General features: G+C 49.5%; 1 protein-coding gene across 5 annotated transcripts; it reads left to right on the top strand.

Annotated features, from left to right (window-relative positions):
* The first annotated feature begins 58 nt into the window (after positions 1-58).
* Positions 59-13,403, top strand: C4H20orf96 (chromosome 4 C20orf96 homolog). 5 transcript variants are annotated; one of them, XM_078392268.1, is made up of 11 exons: positions 59-279; positions 3,070-3,156; positions 4,201-4,339; positions 4,594-4,721; positions 5,036-5,194; positions 7,286-7,385; positions 8,543-8,700; positions 8,814-8,915; positions 10,456-10,542; positions 11,388-11,506; positions 13,106-13,403. In XM_078392268.1, the coding sequence occupies exons 2-11, from the start codon at positions 3,091-3,093 to the stop codon at positions 13,164-13,166; spliced, it is 1,119 nt and encodes a 372-aa protein (XP_078248394.1). In that variant the 5' UTR covers positions 59-279; positions 3,070-3,090; the 3' UTR covers positions 13,167-13,403. The 5 variants fall into 5 exon arrangements, with proteins under 5 accessions (XP_078248394.1, XP_078248393.1, XP_078248392.1 ...); XM_078392267.1 differs by having other exon boundaries at positions 59-283; XM_078392266.1 differs by lacking the exon at positions 59-279 and adding an exon at positions 301-477.
* Positions 13,404-13,653: the final 250 nt, after the last annotated feature.

The raw sequence follows: 13,653 nt of genomic DNA, 5'->3' as shown, positions 1-13,653 counted from the left end.
TCCCCCCGCCCACCTCCTCTCAAGGGATTGTGTATTAATTATTATATTTGATATTAAAGGGGCCGTCGTGTTTTTCTTAGCCGTGGGGGCGGGGAGAAGGAGACCCGAAGAAAGGGAGGAAGAAGCGGGGTGTCGGTGGGAAAGGCGTCCGGTAGCGCCAGGCGGGGAGAAGGCCGCGCCGGGCCCGCCGATGTTTGCCACAGAGTGAAGCACTTTGTAGACGGTCCCTGAGGCCGGGCCCCGGAGGCGAAGCTCCGCCCGCGACGCCGCTCGGCTTCCGTAGGTCCGCTAGTCGCCATGGGAACCGGAGGCTCCGACGCTTCCCGGGTTGCTAGGAGACGCGGGGACGGGGAGGAAAGAGGGCGGCGGGGAGGCGGACGAGGGGCCGGGGCTGAACTTCGCGAGGGAGGATAAAAGACCCGCGGAGGAACAGAAGGGCGGCCGGTGGGCCCGCAAGTAGAACCTCTACGGTCAGGGGTAGGCTACCTGCCCGGGTGGGGGGGAAGAGAAGACAAGTGGCAGGGGGAAAGGGCTTTTGGCCCAAGGCCTGCTCGTGGGCCTCCCCTTCCCCCCCACCCGGAGGGGGCTCTCTTGTTGGGAAACCACATGCTGGGCCTTTGGTCCCCTTTTTCCCCGCAGTAAGGAAGGGGGGGCAGCAGGAGGAGGGGGACTGCCTCCCCCAAGGTGTTTAGAAGGCAAGAGGTTGGGGAGCCCCGAAGGACAAGGGCTGGACTGTAGAAATGTGTGTGTGTGTGCTGGGGGGGGGCAACAGTTGGCTTATTTCTGCCTGCCCCCCCCCCTGCCTCTGCCTTTCTGCGTGGTGCCCTCTGTCAACTGGGTCAGGGCAGGGTGCTTGGGGAGGATGGACAGGGTTCCTGGCTCCTCAGGGAGGGGTGGGCTGGGGGGGTTGACCTTGTTTTCTTGGGTCAAGAAGCCACAGGAATCCCAGAATAGAAAAACAGAGAAGGTAAAGGAGGCAAGGAAGGATCCAGATGGTGTGGTCTACTCGCAGCGGCAATGTTTCTGAACGGCTAGGTTGGCAGGAGCTGGGAGGTTAACCCACTGAGCCGCCGGGCTTGTTGTTCGGAAGGTCGGCGGTTCGAATCCACACGACGGGGCGAGCTCCCGTCGCTTCTCCCAGCTCCTGCCAACCTAGCCGTTCAAAAACATTGCCACCGTGAGTAGCCGAACAGGTGCCACCTCGGTGGGAAGGCAACGGCGTTGGATGTCTAGTCATGCCAGCCACGTGACCACAGAAAGTGTCTACAGACAAAGTGGGCTCCGGCTTACAAAAACAGGGATGAGGACCGGTCCCTAGAGGCGGGCACGGCTGGACTTCACGGTCAAAGCGAAACTTTACCTTTGAAAGGGGTGATCGGGTGGGCAGTTAGCAGAAGAGGCCTGAGAAAGGAGCAAATAACCAGCAGTTATTTGGTGGCAGATGCTAAAATCTGGCACATTGAAAGGGGCTAATGCTGGTGGTGCAAAAGCCGGGGTAATAACTGTGGCTGAAGAAACTGAGCTGAAGCAGATGGCTAGCAAGCCTCTCCATCAAGAAGGGGTGCTTGCACCTTCCCCGGGGGGGGGGGTTGGACTCTGGCTGCCCTAATCCCTTTTGATTGGCTGCATTGGCTGGGGGCTGCTGGGAATTGAACCCAGGAAACCTAGTGAGCCCAAAGCTCCCCACCCCGGCTCTAGAGAGTCCTCGGTAAGCTAACAATGCTAGACTCGCGTGAGCAAGAAGGCATACTAATATTGACTTCTGTGCTAGGCTCCTTAAACCTGGTGCCCTATAGATGATTGGACTACCAATGGGGGTGGTGAGCCCACTGCTGGCTGAGGAATGGCAGGAGATGGAAGCCAACACATAGGGAGGACCCCGAGTTTCGAGCTGTAACAAGATATAAATGAATCATGAATCATCAGAGTGCTCTGGTGTGGTTCCCAACCATAGGCCACTCAATTTTTCTTGGACTGCAATTCCTAGAAGACTTCACCACCAGCTGCATTGGCCGGGGCTTCTGGGAATTGCAGTCCAAGAACACCTTGGATTACCCAAGGTTGGGAAGCACTGCACCAGAATATTAGTCTATAAATTGGGGTGGCACCAAGCTGGTCTCGGGAGATCCATGGTTTATCAGCCGCCAGACACCCAATTTTGAACCAGGGCTTGGAAACATTTCTAATTGGGGGCTGAGGGGCCATGGTGGCTGTGGGGGAGGCCATTCAGAGGGGTTTAGTCCAAGCAGTAACTGCTCCAGGCTTTGTTTTGGACTCATGCTGTCATGCTTCAGAACATTTCCAGGACCGTGCTTCGGAAAGGCTAGACTGAGGTAGGATGTCAAAGACAGCACCCAGATCCAGTTTGTGCCAGTGTAATTATGCCCTGGAAAAGCCCCTGATGTTGGGAAAGTGTGAAGGCAAGAGGGGAAGGGGACGACAGAGGACGAGACGGATGGACAATGTCACCAAAGTGACCAACATGAATTTGACCCAGCTCTGTGAGGCAGTGGAAGACAGGAGGGCCTGGCGTGCTCTGGTCTATGGGGTCACAAAGAGTAGGACACAACTAAACAACAACAACAATTATGCCAACAGAATTTTGCCCAGTGCTTTAGAGTTGGTTTCTTAGATTGTACTGCTTGTTTGGGTACCCAACTCATTCCATGTGTCATATCCCTAGTAAATAATTTTGCAATGCTTATGTGCTTGTGACACTTAATCTAAGGGGCTTATTCATCACAATGTCAGCCATGGAAGCCGAAGGCACAGAGGATGCATGCTGTCTCTTTTAAGCATTGTGTGGTTGCTGAGACAGGACCGCAAACCTCTGTTGCTTTTGTTGAATCTCCTCTTGGCTGCGCTTTACCTGACAGACTTCCTTGTAGTCCCTGCTTGTTTTAAAATACGTCAGAATGTAGAACTGGAAATGTTCTGTCGTAAAGAAACAAGGGTCTTTCTCAAAGGAACTCAGCTATGCTGCATCTCCCTATCAGACAGTCACGAACCTCAGTGTCTTTTCCTTTTCTTGGAGAGATTGGAGTGTTGTTTATATGTGTTCTTTTGCAGTGTCTCTTTCTGGCTCAAAAAATGTCATCCAGCAATCCAAACCTGAATATTCTGCCCAGAAGTGTCCTCAGCACCTTAAAGAACCCTGTGAGTCCCAGAAAAGTGGGGGGGGGGAGGTGGCTTTGCAGCCCTAAGCAAAGAGGTGTATGCGGTGGCGACAGCATCTTCTTTGTGGATTGTCTCCTGCCACCCGTGTTCTTTGTGTTTTGTTCTGGTAAAGATGTTATGGATGTATTTCCTGGATTTGTATTCTGTTCTCCCTAAGGTGGCTCACAGTAATATTAAATGCTGTGCACTAAAGGGTCAGTATATAAATGTGAGAAAATGGAAATGAAAAGAGAATAGAGTTAAAACAATAGCCACTATTAAAACAGAATCGAATTAATAGCTCAGTTTACAACATACTACAGTTTAAAAACAAAACCTTAAACAAAATACAGCCCCCAGCTGGTAACAAGACCCATCCTTAGCAGCTGGTCAGTCGGCAAAGGCCCGGTTGAATGAAAGAGTCCTGGCCAGCCTGCGGCAAGACCACATGGAGGGCTCCAGCCGAGCCTTCCTCACTAGAGAGTTCCAGAGCCTGGAGGAATTTCCAGATGGACAAAGGAAGCTTTCCTTTCAGAAGGGAAAGGCACCTGGCTTGTCATTCTCCTCACAGGCATTTTGTTCTTAGTGTATGCCTTGAGTGGTGCCTTGAGTTGCGAACTTAATTTGTTCTGGGATGATGGTTGTAACTCAAAGCACCATTTCCCATAGGAATACATTGAAACACGATCAATCCGTTCCGGCTGTTTTCTGGCTGTATCTCAAGGCGCTGATTGTATCTCAAAGCATTACAGTGGTGCCTCCACTTATGACCATAATCCGTTCCAGAAGATGGACGTGACTCGAAATGGTCATAAGTCGAAGCACCATTGCCCATTTCTGGTCATCTCTCAAAGCACCGGTTGCAAGTCAAAGCAAAATTTTACAACCGGAGCTGGTGGTAACTCGAATTGGTCGCAAGTCAAGACGTTCGTAAGTTGAGGCACCACTGTACTTGTTGTGCATTTACAGAAAAAAATAGTCTGTTTCGTTGTAGATTGTCTGTTTCCTCTCTGTGAGCTCATCTTTTTCTTGTCCTGGGTTTAGGATTATAGTCCGTGGCAAAGAAAAAATGTGGCCAAGAAACAAGCCTTAAGGTTAGCTTTGCCCCCCGTCATGTTGCCAGAAAGGAAAAAAGAAGAAAAGAAGACGGGAGGAAGATGGACGCCCGAAGACAAGAGACCAGGTGGGCAACGATTCAGGACACGTCTCTCTGACCGCGCGTCTCTTAACGGCAAAAGAGCTGCCGTTTGTACCACTTTTTCTGATACAGAAAATGGGTTCTCCATTGGGGAGGAGGGTATTCAGCCGATCACGTATGGGAAGCGTCCCGTGTTTTCCTGAGATCCTTGTAGCTCTTAGTCCGTTTCCTTCCCTGTTTTGCACAGGGACTGTGAAAGGGGCCACGTCGAAAGGGAATAATGTTGTGTTCTGCTCTAGTGGGGAAAACGGGCCCAGGCTTCACTCTGAAAACAACATCCTCCGTGAGACAGAAACCTGGCTGGACACAAACCATGACAAAGGAAATGAAGATGGCGAGGAGTCTGGAGAACATCAAAATCTTGCAGGTACGTGAAGGTCCTATCCTAAGCTTGAACTGTAGGATCTGGTGCTGTTGATACAGGTTTAGGAAGGGCCTGGTGAACCAACCACCTGTGGCTGGTTGCCTCTGTGTGTGGAAAGTTTCAATGGTGTCTTTCTGGATTTTGTGATGGGACACCCCTGTTTTGGTGATTGAAGCCCCTTTTGCAGGGAACGTAGTATGGGGGTAGAGATTTCTAGGCATCCTGTGGCATCCTTCAGTGTGTGGGTGGGCTAAAAAGAAGCAGAGAAGAGGAGACGCAGGCCCTTCGGGTCACCCCTTCCTTGAAAAACATTTCAGCAAATTTCCAGGAGCAAGACGTTCAGCCTGGAAGAACTGAAGCGACACTGCAGTGTGCTTCTGGAGAAGAACAAGGCGCTTGTGGAGAAGATTGAGATGATGGACGCTGACACTGCCAGCCGGGCCAGGGACCTTCTCCAGCAGTATGACATGTTTGGGGTAAGTAAAGCTTGGTTTGCCCAGAGATGTAGATTCTAGGTTCTTCCCTGATCAGCCGTGGGCACATTTGGATGTCAGCTTTCCATCCGCTCGGCTGGGTCCTATCATGCCAAGCAGGGAGCCTGGGAAGTAGGCCTCTGTTTCCCTAGGATGCTCTTGTCCGACCACCGTCTGGATGGCACAGTCCATGCAGGTCCCACCCCAGCCCTTGCCAGCATCAGCCACAATCTGCAATGACGGCTCAGTCACTGAGAAATGAGACAGAGGCATATTTATTTATTTAAAATATTTCTATCCCACCTTTCTCCCTGAAAGGACCCCAAGGTACTAAAACAGTATTTAAAAGCTAAAAAAATATATACAAATATTAAAGTGTTATATTCTATTGAAAGGGTAACTAAAATCAGTATTAAAACACATATGGCTGTAGTTGGTGGGGAACTGTTTTGAAAGGGTAGCTCCTGAAATTTAGACCTCCTCTTCAGCAAGTGGCTCTCCCACAGTATGAAGCTGTTTTATATTAAGACATGTGGGTCCATCCGGGGTCTGGTGCTGGCTCCCTAGGCTTCCAACAGGACCAGCCGTAGATTGAGAATTTTCTGGTATTCATAGCAGCTCCTCTTCAATAATGCAGGAGTTCCTGGAAGCTCCAAAGAGTTTTCTTTTCTCTGTCTCAACCCGCCTGCACTATCCTCCACACTCTGTCCCCTACCACTGGCTGATCTGCTGCAAAGCCATGGAACATTCAGGCCAAAAATATCTCAAAGTAGCAAAAGTATTTAGTACAGTGGTGCCCCACTTGACGATTACCTCGTTAGACGAGGAAATCGCTTTACGATGAAGTTTTTGCTATCACTTTTGCGATCGCAAAATGATGTTTTAATAGGGAAAAACCCCTTTACGAAGATTGGTTCCCTGCTTTGGGAACCGATTTTTTGCTTAACGACGATCAAAACAGCTGATCGTCGGGGCTTCAAAATGGCCACCCACTGTGCAAAATGGCTCCCCACTGTGTTTTAGGATAGATTCCTCGTATTACAGGCACCGGAAAATGGCCGCTCTATGGAGGATCTTCGCTGGACGCTGAGGTATTTCGCCCATTGGAACGCATTGAACCGGTTTTCAGTGCATTTCAATGGGATTTTTACTTTCCCTTGACGACGATTTTGTTCTACAGTGATTTTGCTGGAACGGATTATCCTCGTCAAGCGAGGCACCACTGTACATACTATCTGTTGCATAATACAACTCCTTGCTTCTAAACATGCAAGGAAACCTGAAAATGGTTGTTCTGGGTTTTTCAGGCTCTTTGGCCATGTTCTGAAGGTTGTTTTTCCTAACGTTTCACCAGTCTCTGTGGCCATGGGCATCTTCAGAGGACAGCAACAACCATTAGATCCCGGCTGTGAAAGCCTTCGCGAACATATTAAACCTGAAAATGTTAACTCGAACACTTTACGCATTAGGAACAGTTTAAAATAGATGAAATGGCCCAGCAATGCAATATTGTGATAACTATTCAGGTTTACCCCAAAATTAGGTTGTCTTATTATTGAACCCAACGGCATCTTTGGAAAGGACCAATTGTCTCGTTCTTCCGATCCGATAAATGCAGCTTTGCAAATGCAGCTTCGTACAGTGCCTGGGAAGAGAGATTGAACTGGAGAAGCCGTTGGAGCTGTTGGTCTCTGTAGTCAAGCTTTGAAACTCCTCAGGGGCCCAACCCCTCTTCCTTTTGATTCCTCACTCTCTCCCCTCTGTCCCCACATCCCGGGGTCTCTTTTGCCACTTTCTGAGCTGTGCTGCAGCATTTCTTCCATCATCCCATCAGGCTATTACTCTTTGGAAACTTTTATTCCACAGGCTGCGTTCACTGATTTCCTCCCCATCTTCGCTGGAGGAAGTGGCTGTAAGAAGAGGGGGGGGGATGTGGAAGGACAAGCCTCTGTCGCTTGTTGTGCTCAAACACACGCACAGCTCTTTTCATTCCTTTCCTCCTGGCTTCCTACAAGAGCCACTCGCAAGGGGATGTCTTTGAAATGCACGGGGATGCACTGAGTAGGTCTTGCCTTTTGACTTCTGTCTCCACAGACAATCATTGCGACGCTTCAGGACTCCAATCAGAACAAAGTTGGTGTCACAAAAGCAGAATACCTGGCTTCCGAGAAAATGGTGGAGAAGAATATGGGAAGTAAGCTCTACGTGGCCTGCCCTACAGCTGGTCAGCCAACGGAGACCTTTGGCCTCACGCACAGGGGCCAAGCTTTAGGGGAAGCTGTTTGAGAAACAAGGCTAGCTTGAGTAGAGCTTCTGGGTGGGGTCACTTGTCCCCTGGTGCCTGGTAGAAACGAGGCTGAGAATGTGGTCTTGAGAACAGGCGATGCATTGGCAATCCAAGCATGTTTCTGTAGAATACAGGGGAACAAGGAGAATCTTGTCCTTAGTGGGAGGGATCTTGGCAAAGAGGCAGAACACTTCCTTCATCTGCAAAGACTCCCATTTGAAATGATATGGTAACAGGTGATGAACCCCACCACCACCCCAAGGAGCATGCTAGTCAAAACAGACCTCGCTCGGTTAGACACGCAGGGCTTCTGACCTACCCTAAAACCATTTCCAGTGTTCTTATGCCTATGGAAAAGATGGGATATCAGATATCCTGCAGATATAATCGGGGCAGATGTCAATACTTACTTGCGTATTATAGCGCTGTAAAGGTGCAAATTGCCCCATTTCTCAGAGATCCAGGCTCTTTGGTTTTCCAGTACCCAGTCTTGGGCATGCATGGTTTTGCTGAAGATGGAAGGAAAGATTTTCTCAAGAGGCGATGGAAATAGCTTTTAGACCCTCTAACCTGTAGGAGATGCAAAGGGATTTTGGCAAAGACATGTCTGAAGTTTGAAAAATCTCCCCTTCCCAAGGCTGGAGAAGGATCTTCACCTAGCAAATGGTTTCTTTTGTTGGTGTGGCATTTTCTCTGTTAGTGACTGGAAGATTTTTTTTAAAGGAAACCATGTGTGTTTGGTTTGAAGGTTCTTTCGTGTTGATGTTTGCCTCTGTGTCTTTCTTGTGTTATTCACTAGGTTTATGGTTTTGTGCTCATGGCCACTAGAAGGACAAGACACAGATGCCAATTAGACATGAGAAACGGTTTGGTTTTGGACTGCAGCTCCTGGAATGGATGTTTGCAGCCAAAACGGAAACATTTCCCATCTTTCTATATGATGGAGATGTACCTGCACAGAACAGGGCCATGCTAGTTCCCTCTTTGCGTGGTAGGATCCTGGGCCATTCCTGTAGAATTTGCATTTTAGCCTCTTCCCTTTTATTCTTCCCCCCTCCCCCAAGAACTGGACCTGGAGGCGAAGCGCATGCAGAGCAAAGTGCAAGCCGTCCAGGAGGAGCTCAATGTCCTGCGGACTTACATGGACAAGGAGTATCCAGTGAAGGCTGTCCAGATCGCATCCCTAATGCGCAGCATCCGGAACCTGAGTGAAGAGCAGCAGGTGGGAGAAGGGGGCGTCTACAGGCCTCTGTCTTGCTTGGAAGCAAGGAAGTGTGTAAAAGGTTTGGAGATACCAGTTTAATCTTTCTTATCCTTCTGTGCTGCCGTTTGAAGGATGAATTGGAAGATATTGAAGATCTGTCCAAACGGTTTCTGGAAGGCTTAGCAGCGAAGGCCCGCGAAGAACAGGAATGCATTTTGCAGGCTGTCGCAGAGGTTAGCAGGATGGGACTGGATGACCGTACAGTACTTAAAAGTGGCTGTTTGGATTTATTTATTCAGTTTGTACCCCACCCGTCTACCAAAGTCTATTCTGGGTGGCTAACAACAATACATAAAAGTAAAAACAATGTACCATAAAACAACAGTATTAAAATAATTCAAGACGGCAAATAATAGATTAGGTGATTCGGGTAGATCTAGATGGGAGGAGGCATTCTGCCAGATTTTGAGGTCCTAAACTGTTTAGGGCTTTATATGTCATAATTAATACCTTGAAATCAATGTGAAAATGAATGAGCAGCCAATGCAAGGCAGCCAGAGTGGGGAAAATGTGCTGATATTTTCTCACCCGACTGAGAAGTCTGGCTGCCGCATTCTGCACCATTTGAAGCTTCCATATCCATCTCAAAAGTAGCCCCACGTAGAGCGCATTACAGTAGTCTAATCTCGAGATTACAAGCGCATGGACCAAAGTGATGAGTGTCCCAACATCAAGATAGGGATGCAGCTGGGCAATCCGCCACAGATGGAAATAGGCAGAGTGGACCACTGACGCCACCTGGGTTTCGCCAAGCTGCGAACCTCACTCTTTGCAGTGAGAGTCACCCCCCCCAAAAAAAAAACAGAGGGAGTTTCCCAAACCACCAATGGAGGGGCCACCCACCCTCAGAACTTCCGTCTTGTCCGGGTTCAGCCTCAGCCCGTTCTCCTGCATCCATTGCAGTACAGTCTCCAGGCAGCGCTGAAGGGACAGAACGGCATCACCTGCAGTTGGTAAAAAGGAGATGTAGAGCTGGGTGATGGCACGAAACTCCACATCCCCCGATAACCCCACCCAGTGGCCTCATGTAGATATTAAACAGCATTGGGGAGATCATAGAGCCCCGCGGAACCCCACAATTGAGGCTCCATGGGGCCAATACGCTCTCCCCAAGCTGGACTCTCTGAGGACGGTCCTCTAAGAAGGACTGGAGCCAGGCAAGTGCCAGGCCACCAATTCCCAATTCTGAGAGCTTCCCCATGAGGATACCGTAGTCAGTGGTATTGAAAGCCGCTGCGATATTAAGGAGGACCAACAGAAATGTTTTGTCACTGTTGTTCTCCCTCAACAACTCATCAAACAGGGTGGCCAGTGCCATTGCCGGGCCGTGGTGCAGCCTGAAACCCGACTGGAACGGATCCACGGCATTGGTTTCATCCAAAAAGAACCCAAGTCAAGTCACGGCTGTGACTTAAGTCCGACTTGACAGCGGGTCCTGCGACTCGAATTTCCATCCATGGGATCTGTCAGATTTATCTCTGCCCTGGCCTGCTTTTCTCCCTTCTCTAAGCATTCCCAGACTTCTGTTTTGTGTTTGTTACTCAACAAAATGCCCTTTACATTTTCAACTAAATCCTAAAAAAAAATAGCAGCGCGGTTTTGGACCCCAGCTAACTGGAGAAATAAAGTTAAGTGAGCTGCTGTTCTTAGGAGGGAAGGTGTTTCGGAACATGTGGGCCACACAGGGGGTGACGTTATTTCTTCTCTGTCCAGGAGAAGCTGATGCAGTACCAAGAGGGCCTGGAACAGATGAACAGGAACAACCTGGAGCTGAAGAGACAAATAGAATTGCAAAAGGAGGCAAGAGCTGCAAGACGTGTCTCGGAAGGGAAGTTAAAATGGCAGAGACAGCTAGATGCTGTACTCCCGGGCCCTGGGCCATCACTGGCCCCTTCCATGGGGGAGGTCTCACAGTGGAAGTGAGCCCAGTCAGTGCCTTCTACAAGGTGCCAGTGGGAGCACGCATGGCTTCAGTTGTGGAGAGGCCCTGGCTTCTGAGATGAACATGCCCCATGCCCAGCCTGGATGAATGGCTGAAAGCTTGAGTGCTAAACTCTATGGGGACAGGTCATATTATAGAGAATTGTAGTCCTGCGGAGGATAGGATTGTCCTGAAGTCGAGGAGGAGGAGGAGGAGGAAAAGGGTAGCCCTCTCCCTCCATCTGTATGTCTGAAAGGAACCAGGCTTTCCATGAAGACGCAGCTCATGTAGGGGGCATGCTGTCCAAATGAGGTTGTCACACCCCATGAAGATGAAGGGGTGTGTGGGGGGGGAGCCTGGGGTAATCTGTTCCCTTGACTCACACACTCAGTTTAGCCCTGTCCCAAATGCCGGAATAGGTTTTATATCCTAGGTCCCCAGCTGGCCTTTTCAGGAACTGCTAAACCTAATTTGGGAAAGTGAACATTTGCTTGCTGAGGCTGAGGAGGGGAAGCCCCTGGTGGAAGCAGGGCCTTCAAATGTGTGAGGAAGCTCTAGGCTGAAGTCAAGAACGCCGGACACTCCGAGGAACAAAGGGAAGTTGAATGGCTGGACTGGCATGTGCTCAGAGTTGCTCTTGAGTCTTTTTACGGGGTCAGAACTTAATCCAACAGATGGAATTGCTTTGCTCCCGGCTTGCTAAAATTTCCCCTCACTGTTTCAGGTAATTGATGAGCTGAGGAAAGAAATCGGCGACTTGCACAAGAGCATTATAAAGCTGCAGCACTCCGTCGGAGATCCACGGGATATGATTTTTGCCGATGTCCTTCTCCGCAGGCCAAAGTAGGTTCCTGAGCAGTGTGTGGCAGGCTTCTAGGGTTGCTGACTGTGCCGGGGCGTTTACAAGCGCCAGGAGTCCTTTTCCCCCTTACCTCATGGCTTTACATTATGTGAGCAAAAGGGTTCACTCTGGAGAATGAAACGGGCTCGGGGGGGGAGGGAGAAAAGACCCAAGGGGGCTTTCATTCTAAGGAAATCCCTGAGGGCCAGATGAACTGTGTCCAAGAGTATTCAAGGAACCAGCTGAAGGACTCTCAGAACCACTGTCCATTATTTTCTTGAAATCATGGGGAATGGGTGAGGTGCCAGAGGATGGGAGGAGAGCCGATGTTGTCCCTATCTTTCAAAAGGGCAAAAAAAGAGGAACCTGGGAACTACAGGCCAGCCAGCCTATCAATCTCAGGCAGAATTCTGGAACAGATCGTAAAGTGGTCATTCTTCAAGCACCTAGAAAACAAGCCAGTAGTAACTAGAAGCTAACATGGATTTGTCAAGAACAAATCCTGCCAGACTAATTGGATCTCATGTTTTGATCAAGTCGCCTTCCTGATAGACAGAGGGAATGCTGTAGTAGTATATCTTGACCTCAGCAAAGCTTTTGACAAAGTGCCCCATGATATCCTGATAAGCAAGCTAACTAGATGTGGGCTGGATAGATCAAGTGTCAGGTGGATACACAATTGGCTACAGAATTGTACTTAGAGGGTGAGGATTAATGGGTCCTTCTCAAACTGTGAGAAGGTAACAGGTGGGGTACCCCAAGGCTCAGTCTTGGGTCCGGTGCTCTTCAACATTTTTATTAATGACCTGGATCAGGGGGTGCAGAGAATGCTGATCCTATTTGCGAATGGCACAAAACAGGGCAGAATAACTAATACCCTGAAAGACAGAAACAAAATTCAAAATGATCAAGATAGGCTTGAGCACTGGGCTGAAAGCAACAGTATGAAATTCAGCAGGGAGAAGTGCAAAGTACTGCACCTAGGGAAAAGAAACCAAACACACAGTGACAAGATGGGGGATGGACCACCCCCTGTCTAATGTCCTTTGACTTGGACTCCTGCCTTGAACAGGGAGTTGGACTTGATGGCCTTTGGGGGCCCCTTCCAACGTCTTGATCCTGTGAGTCTATGAATAATGGCACGTCCAAGAGAGTGGAGGCTGGAGATGAGATCGCATGTAGTACCGTTGTCGTGCATCACCAGGAAGCTGCTTTGGGCCCTGATCTGATTTCAGATAATTCCTTAGCAAATTTGTTTTGAAACACCCACTCTCTTGGCTTCCAAATTCCGTGCCCCTCCTCAACTTCTGCGCTTCCTCAGAGAGACTCATTTAGTCATTGGCAGTGAATTGAGTGGGCCACTTTTCTCCAGGCATCGCTGTACACTCCCTGGTTGGCGACCAGTCCCCTTGGCATGATAGTGGCTTTGGTCTTCTTTGGACCGTGGCCCACATCAAGAGGTGCAAGGGATGGGGAGAAGCCTTAGTGAACAGACATGATGCATCCGCGGGGAGTCGAGAAATGTGAAATATGTGCAAAAAAACAGTGTGGTGATGGTCTGGAAATCCCTGATTTCTTTCTTCCGTCCTTCTCTCTTCCAGATGTACTCCGGAGATGGAGGTTGTCCTCAATGTCCCCACTGATGAGGCTTCATTTCTGTAGCCGATAAAGGTGTGGTTGGCATGACGCATCTCTCTCCTTGTCATCTCTCAGATGGGCCAGGTCCCCTCCTGCTTTGCTGAAGAATAGTGGAGGTCTCTCCAACCGGCCGTGTTCCAAGTTCAGAATTTTTTAAACCCCCCCCCCCAGCCAAGACCTGTTGGAGTGGCTTCTTGGTCTCCCCTCCCTTTAAAACCTTTTAGGGTTGGGTTGTATTAAAGTTAGCCTGCTCTAAACCAAGCCAGCTTCTGTTTCGTATCACTGTCGTGAGACCAGGGAATGGTAGAACAGTTGGATTGCACTGTTTCTCCCTTGCTCGGTGCCCCTTGTAAGGTCACATCAAAAGGATGCTCCTTGTCTTTGCTACACAGTTATGCCAGGGGGAGGATCGCCAAGAGTTGCCTTCCCCTCTTAGCTCCTTACCTTCTTGGGACGCTCTGCAGCAGCAGACAGGCAATCATGCAGGGTGTCTGAGAAATGTTGCCACCTT

The sequence above is a fragment of the Pogona vitticeps genome, chromosome 4, assembly GCF_051106095.1.
Source record: "Pogona vitticeps strain Pit_001003342236 chromosome 4, PviZW2.1, whole genome shotgun sequence".
Lineage (NCBI taxonomy): Eukaryota > Metazoa > Chordata > Lepidosauria > Squamata > Agamidae > Pogona > Pogona vitticeps.
Note: the sequence above shows the minus strand (reverse complement) of the source record. Positions and strands in the feature narration are given on the sequence as shown.